At 32.0% G+C, this 8,647-nt stretch overlaps 1 protein-coding gene across 6 annotated transcripts in view; it reads left to right on the top strand.

The window, feature by feature from the left end:
- The window catches only part of LOC108361713 (AP-1 complex subunit sigma-2-like), a 56,404-nt gene that overhangs the window by 24,980 nt on the left and 22,777 nt on the right, over positions 1-8,647 (top strand). For 5 of the 6 annotated variants that reach the window (XM_017614421.1, XM_017614420.1, XM_017614418.1 and 2 more), the window contains exon 4: positions 654-791. In XM_017614421.1, the coding sequence (XP_017469910.1) occupies positions 654-791 (138 nt within the window). Of the gene's footprint in view, positions 1-653; positions 792-1,440; positions 1,911-8,647 lie in introns of those variants that run through there. The other variant, XM_017614424.1, reaches the window with a different exon arrangement.

Below are 8,647 nucleotides of genomic sequence, written 5' to 3'. Positions count from 1 at the left end.
AAGTAAAGTCCTCTCTCGTCGAACAAAGATCACACTCTATAAAGTCACTCATCATGCCTGTGCTGGTGTATGGCGCGGTGGCATGGACAATGGAAGCGTCTGATGAGGCGGCTCTTGGAATTTTTGAGGGAAAGATTCTGCGAAAGATTTACGGACCTTTATGCGTTGGTGATGGCGAATATCGCAGACGATTTAACGATGAGCTGTATGAGCGTTACAACGATATAGACATAGTGCAGCGGATTAAAATTTAGCGGCTCCGCTGGCTTGGCCATGTCGTTCGAATGGACAGAAACGTTCCTGCTCTGAGGACTGAGGTAAAAATTTACTCACAGTGAGTATATGTTCAATTTAAAGTAAATTCTGGTAAAAAGTGGTAAGCTCGGACTTGTAATTCTATTAGAAAATGGTTGAAAAGCTTTGAGAAAAGTAAATTTTTTACAGTATTGTTAATTTTTTTTTAATATTTTGGTATTGCATTTGGTGCTTACTGGGTATGAGGTGCCAGACGGCGAACAGCCAGTTGCGATAAAATCAATTATTCTAAAATTATTTTCACCAAAACTAACCAGCATTATTCATGGTGACGATTGAAGTTGGTTTTAAATTGTTTGCGTTAGCTAAAATGTCTGTGTTTCTTCTTTCAAATGTAGGTTTGTGAATTGGACATAATTTTTAATTTTGAAAAGGCCTACTTCATCTTAGACGAGTTGTTAATTGGCGGCGAAATACAGGAGACATCGAAGAAGAATGTGCTCAAAGCGATTGCCTCCCAGGATCTGCTCCAAGAGGTCAGTACACCTGAAGCATATGATTTGTAAAAACATGAATAGCAAAAATTATAAGAAAGAATGAAGTTAGTCATTCAGTAGAAGTGAGGGCATAACAATTTTCAAACTAAATAATAGCCATAATGTATATTTTTGCATTAATTCTTCCTATTATATTTGAAACAGTATCAATATTTTTCACTTTACCATCTCAGTTCCCATTCGTTTTTATCCTTATTTCTCTTCTATACGTGTCCTTTTGTAAAACTTCATATTTAAAATTTTATTTGATACAAAACAACGACAAAATTGTTCCTGTCCTGCACATTTCCATACTCTATGTTATATTTCCATTCTTCAGCAAGTTCTTTCTTTCTATAAACATTTTCCTTTTCTAATTCTGCTTGCCAAAAATCCAACTACTACTTCAAATTTCAACTCACTTTAACTTCAACTCTACAACAATAAACTATCAACATCTAATTACTTTTATTAAATGACGATTAATAATTGACTCTAAATGATTGTAACTTAATATACAAAACTATCTCGTATAGAAGGAAGAATTCTTCTACACCATACAATAATCGCTACGCNACTTTTATTAAATGACGATTAATAATTGACTCTAAATGATTGTAACTTATTATACAAAACTAATCTCGTATAGAAGGAAGAATTCTTCTACACCATACAATAATCGCTACGCCTTTACCAGTTTATCTAAATATACATACGTTAATTTATTTATCAATACATACTATTATATATACATATATTGTTGCATAGATGGCCCGTTTTTGGATAGCAAATATATATCTATTATATCTAATTGAATATTGAATGAAATAGGTTAATATGTTTATTGTACACTTAATGAAATTGTATTCATGGAATGATTTATATTTTTCTTGTTTGTAATTGACTGTTATGCATGCTTAAATGTTATGATATTGGTTAATCGTAACGCAGCCGAGAAAATTTGTAATGTTAACTAGTTAATAGCTTATAAAATGTACTTACATATAACTTAAAAATTCCGGAACAGGTTCCAAAGCCTAGCCAGAATTTGCCAAATGTATAATAAATAATGCCTGTACCCGCTTGCCATTAAATGAAACGACAAAAAAACGATTTTAACTTCGCTTACTTTTTATTTACCGTAATTTCATTAAGATAAGGAAAATCAAACACCGCTTTCGGCTTGTGCAGTGACTCGAAACAAGATTTCATGTGTTGATTTTTTTTAATATTCAGTGTTTTTCAAGGGTAAGTTTTTTTGTTACTTTTCTATAAAAACATTGCCCAAGCTTTAACCAAAACCAAATAAATCAAAGTTTCAAACTTTATATAAAATTTTGGAAAATTCGACAAATTCCCATCAAAATTTGAGCTTTATGTATAATTTAAATTTGTAGAACATTTTTGGCCCAATCAATGTTTTATAGAAAAAAAATAGAAATTAAACTTTAAAACATTGCGAATATTTAAATTTATGTGAATAAATAATTTGGTTTAAAACTTTGACCGTGCATAATATGCATTGACCCACACCATAATTTCATTCATTTGTTAAAGAGGAAGCCTTCATTTGGAAAAGAGAGGTCATAAAATGTATACATAAGTAAATATGTATGTATGTACGCAGATTAAAAAGCGCACGTTAACAGGCTGAAAGACAAATCAAAAAATAAAAACAGAAAAATCGGGACATTGAATTCATTATACAGTAGCGGATGAAGAAGGACGCCTTGAAATCCTTACTAATATTATAAATTCGAAAGTGAGTTTGTTTGTTTGTTACGCTTTCACGCTTTACTACTCAGCCGATCATCACGAAATTTTGTACATTTTTGTCATTTATCCCAACATAAAATATAGCATAGCCTTAATCTCGAATAGACACGAGGGCGTGGCACCTCCCATACTAACTAAATTTTTCATCCTGCATACCTCTGGAAATATGTGTGATAGAATCCCGCTGTTAAGATAAAGAAAGAGATCTAAGAATGTTGAAGTTTGAAAATATTTTGAAGGTTTAAAGAAGAGGGTTTAAGATGTTAGTTTGAAAATATTTTAAGGGGGATAAGAAAAAATATACATATATAATGATAGAAAAATATTCAAAACTCTTATTTTTTGCTGAGTTTCAACAAGTCAAGTCAAGTTTCAACAAGTTAAATTACACCTAAGGTAACACGCGGAAATTTCATACTCCCAGCGAAGCGGGTGAGAACAAACTAGTGTGTTATAATTCTTTTTTATTTAAATAAATGGACATACGAATGTATACGACTGTATAAACCAATAAAGCTACAAAAAGAAAATTGTTGAAAATTCTTTTCTTCTTACCTATAAAAGAAGGCAATTAAGTAGGGATATGTAATGTAAAACCGCCAAAAGATAGAGCATCCCCGATTTAGTAGGTTAAGTTTTTGCGGGTTTCGATAAAAAAAAAAAAACATTTCCCTCCATTTTAGAGGGGGACACCCTGTATATCTCGCCAATTCCAATATATGGCATACTAGAAAAATTACCGCACAGGATTAATAAAGAATTGAGGTATATCTAATTCCATGCCGCTTTCAACGCACCACCAGTAACTGTACCGAGTATAAATATTGTAGTAAAAAGTGTAAAATGAAGGTATGAGTAGAAAAACCACGGAGCATTTTGTTTTTGACCTGAAAGTTTCAAAAAAATCCGGAAAAGTACCGAGAAAATCTGGGGTTATACCCTAAAAATAAAACATGAAGACTTCATGAAATTTCCGAAAAAATAATAAAAGTAAAGTTTTTTAAATCGTGATGAAATTATATTCTTCGAAGAAACGGTAAGAATATTTTTGACTAGCTGAACAATCAAAAAATGACACTGTAAGGAAAATTAAAAGTTTTGAAATAACAAAAAAAAAACACCGAAACACGTGAAATTTATTTTTGGTCGTAGATCACGGATCTGTATACTCTGTTTCTAGATAATTTTCCCAGGGTATTTTCATTTTAAGTTTGCATTGTGAATGAAAATATTCAAGCTTTAACAGGGAAAAAATATAAATAGAAAATCGTTTGCCATTTGTTCTTTTACACAAAAATCAAGCTACCCACAAAGAATGTCGAATGATAAATACAAAATAAAGTTTACGTGCTCGGCTGTTGAGCTGTGATATTTTTTCCTCCCTATTGTGTGATGATTTAGCTTACCTACATATCTTCGTTTTTACAGTTCCTTGGTACAGATCGGAGCATTATTTTGCTAGTGTATAAAAAAAAATCAATCTGATAAATAATTTTTTTTTTTATATCTCAAACTGTCATACTCCCCTCTCAGCCGCGGCGTAGACTCAATAAACATCTTCCTCAAATCTATCAAATATAATTATTAAATGCGTCGGAGCTATTAAATTAATCATTTTCTTTCGAATAAAACACAATATTCTATTTAGTCTACAAAATTCCGGTCGCGATGACTGGTGCCTTTATTGGTGGCCATTGTGAAATTTTCGGAACTCAAGTGCTTACAAATATTTATTTTTCTATAAAAATATCGTTCATCTTTTAACCAAAACCATATAGTACATAAATCAAATTTTATACAAAATTTAAAAAATTTTAACAAATTTTCATCAAATTTCAAACTTTTTAATCTGAATCTTTAGAATATCTTTGGGTATGCTAATTTATAGCCCATAAAATTTTAATTGTTTGAGCCTCCTTAGAGGAATGTGAACTTTGCCCCATGTGCGACACACGGGGTGAAATAACAAACGGCAATAACGCAAAATTTGCTTTATTTCACATTTAAATCGGGAATAATACCAAAATCTGAGTTTTGCTTTATGTCACATTTAAATCGGGAATAATACCAAAATCTGAGTTTTGCTTTATTTCCAACAAAGGTTGGGAAATAACACAAATTTGCGTTATTACCGTTTGGGTTATTTCCTACATGTAGGGACCACCCTAATGTACATATGTACATACATATACATATGGTTTTGGTTAAAGCTTAAACAATATTTTTATAAAAAAATAACAAACAAAATTTTACTTGAAAAACATTGTGAATGTTAAAAAAATCAACACGTGGTCGCTTTTTTGAAACACAATTTGTAGCTGTTCAATATTCCTTGGGTAAATGTATATCTCTTACAGTGCGACCTACATACATATACATATAACGGTATATCGCTACTACACTCGAATAAAGACGCGAACTCAAAAGTTGGCCCCGAAAAAAGACGCTTAAAAAAAAACTACAGCGAAGAGAGACTCTTAACATAGTTGACGGCGGAGAAAGACGCGACAACTTATTTTCGCGGGTGTAACACTATGTAAATTCCCCAAAGAGCTTTTGGGAAATGATGCTGAAGTGACAACACTTGGCCAGCCCTTGACCAGGTAAATCTATGTTTACGCGTCTTTTTTTCCATCCACTAGGTTTATGCGTCTTTCTTCGCCGAAGTTTTATTACGCGTATTTTTTTTTACACGCGTTCTTTCTCACCGTCAAAACACTAGCGCGTCTCTTTATTCGTGTCTAGTAACGATATGAATGTATTTAGCTTCGCGGCATCTTTGGCATCGCCGATCATTTCTGATTTAGTAATTGTGAGTGCGGATACATTTGTGCTACCATTCATATTTATTTATAATAAATGAAACATATCGCTAGCTTAGTGTGAAAAGTTGTTAAGTCTATTTTTGTGAAAACCCACATTTCGATATGCCCTTGTGGTCAGCTGATTAAGTTCGGTGACATTTTAACCAGCTTTGGCTATTTTTCTTATATTTATTATTATTATTTTTTTTTTTTATACAAGTGTAGCACATTATAAAACCAGCACCCTGTAAATCCACATTTCAAACGTTGTACAAGAATTATAAAAATTCAACAAACTACCAATATCCGCCAAAAACTGCAAACTCCTAATTCAGAATTATTAGAAAATATGTAGGTACTTAGTTATATAGCCCATTAAATTTAAAAGTGCAAATTTCAAGACGCTGGAAAATCGCGTAGATTTTTAACAACTTTTTTGTTTTTGCTGACGGCGTTGTGCATTTATGCGCGACAATTTCTTTTGTATGGAGAAAATGCCCAACACCGTCAGCCAAAAAAATTATTAAAATTCGCACTTTAATCTATTAAAATTTAATGGGTTATAAAACTGCGTACCTATAACACGGGATCACAAATTTTAGTTTGGATTTTGTTCTCCAAACGCCAATATCTAATTTCTATGTAGCATTGCTCGGTGATTCCGAAAATCGAGTTAATTTTTTTCTATGGATACGTTTTCGAGATATTTGGAATTTACCACTATTCAGCTTAAAACAAAAAGTGGTTCCACATTTAAAAAATAACAGGATCTGTGCCAAATTTTTGCATTTGTGTTAAAGCCTGTTCTGTAGCAAAAAAATCCAAGTTACTAATGAAGGAAAGCGAGGGATAAATAAAGAAGTAATGAGTGGTCAAATGAAAATGCGCAAAGATTTTTTATATGAAAAATGAGCAGAAAAGAGTGTTATTCGGGTGTACGTGACATATTTGTAACATTATTTTGCGCTAGTTTTTCATATAAAAAATCTGCGTATTTTCATTTGACCACTTATTTCTTTATTTATCGATCGATTTTCTTCATTAGTAACTTGATTTCATTGTAACAGAAAAGGCTTTAGCACAAATGCAAAAATTTGGCACAGAACCCGTTATTTTTAAAATTGTTCTTCTCATAAAGTTTGATTTTTTAATTTTTTCACTAAAAAAAAAACCGGAATGATTAATTAATTTGTCAGAAACTATCAGTCCTATCGGAAAGTGATGTAGTATATATGGTTTGTGGAGAATCTTATTAGCTTTGATATGACATATCTCATTTTGTATTTGTATTTGTATGTGTATTTATTAATTCATTTTCGTACATGTGAGACTAATGTCCCTTAACCGCAGAACTCAACAGGCAAACACCGATGGCCTACCAACTGTCATTTTGACGAGCAATATGTTTGCAAGTTTTTGTGTGTGGACACTTTGATGTCTTGAAATAAGCATTTGCCGCATGACGCCATCAGACAATATTCTCTCAATTTCGGTGTTTAAAAACCTTCAAATCTTTAAAAAACTTGCTGAATAATTTCCTAAAACGTAATCATAGATAATCCAATAGATAACAGATTTTTATTTTGAATTAATATCAAAATTGCATCGATGTTACCACCAGCACGCTTTCATTCAAATGAAAATATGGCTGTCAAACTATCGAATTGCCCATGATACAAAAAAGAAGGTAGTTTCAATAAACAACTTTTTGATTAAAAAGCAGATTTTTGACAATTGCTCAACTGTGAAAAATTGGAAGCGGCGTTACCCAATTGTAAGTTTTTTGGTGTGGGAGATTTTATATCCTAAATTTGGAATTATAAGGAAAATAGTTGTATTAATATATACCTTTTAAAAATAATCAATATCTTATCTTAAAAGCGTTTAAATTACATTAAATTCGATAACAACTTGCCAGGTCATTATTTTAATATTAATACAATTTTAGTGAACATATTTTAAAATATTTTTATTTCACAATGTAGTTTTCTATATCGGATACGATGATTCTGAATTACAGACACTGAAATTACACATTTCGATGTGGTATTTAATACTTATTGTCTTTGTCCATTTAACAGCAAATGGAATTTACTTTAGGACCCATGGGCCGTAAAATTTTTCTAGCAACACATATTATTTTCACATGAAATTTTGACACACCCAAAATTTAAGTATAAAATAAATAGATAAAAATAGATTTTCAATCAAACTGATTTGTGTAGTCCAGGGGCGCCTTTAGTAAATGTTTGGAGGCTGTTTTAATATATCCTATCTTATTATATCTTTCTTAGCTTTTTTACATTCTGAGAAGTTGAGAGAATGAAGTCTAATATTCTTTTTTAGTCAACTATGATATTTGATTTCATTTTTTGCAATCACAAATTATCACAAGAACGGTTATAGGCTAAAACTAAACCTATATCTAAAGGGCGTGTGGAACCTCCCATACAAATCGAATTTTTCATAGTGCATATCTCTGAAAGTATTTGTGGTAGAGTCCTGGAACTTTGTATGGATATATGTATATGAAGTCAATCTCAAGCTCACGGAAAAATGTGGATTTATTGGAAAATGCGGCGTGCCCGTAGAACTTGGAATAGAGGTAAATGAAACCAATCCCAAACCTATGAAAAATGGGGGTATATGAAAACGATCTCGTAGCCATTGAAAAGAGCTAGCGGTATAAACCAAATAAACTATAATTCTTGTGACGCATAGATACCTCTGGAAGCATTTACCTAGAATACTGAGATGAGGTATTTTTCCAACGGAAATATGTACAGAAAAACGGGCGGGACTCCTTCTGGAAAGTAAAATGATCACAGGGTGTATCCCGAGAACCATTTTAAGCTAAACCTTCAGGGATTACATTCTTGCCAAGACCCATAGGCGTAAGCTGAAATTGCGTCGCAAGTTTTATGATCGGCTTAGGTAAGGTTTAACCACTTAACCCCCCTTTGTTTTCGTCGCTACTGAATTCTATAAACTGTCAGCTTTCACACAATTTAAAATGTACATGGAAGAACAAAATATTTTTAAATCGACAAAAAAATTATATGAAAATTTGAAGGATTTTAGATATTGGGTATGGTAGCACGAAATGTCACAATATGCTTAATTGTCAGGTTGTTAATATGGCGACGAAAAAGTGACAATGGAACTACCTTGTTTTTTGTATCATGGAATTGCCTGCAATAGATGTCAAGTAATAAGCGTTGACATATATTGCAGCCCATGAGAAATAGGCGATCTCCATTGGAAATATATTTTGTG

This window comes from Rhagoletis zephyria, unplaced genomic scaffold (assembly GCF_001687245.7).
Source record: "Rhagoletis zephyria isolate East Lansing unplaced genomic scaffold, Rhagoletis_zephyria_1.1 Rzeph_scaffold_00824, whole genome shotgun sequence".
Classification (NCBI taxonomy): Eukaryota; Metazoa; Arthropoda; class Insecta; order Diptera; family Tephritidae; genus Rhagoletis; species Rhagoletis zephyria.
Note: the sequence above shows the minus strand (reverse complement) of the source record. Positions and strands in the feature narration are given on the sequence as shown.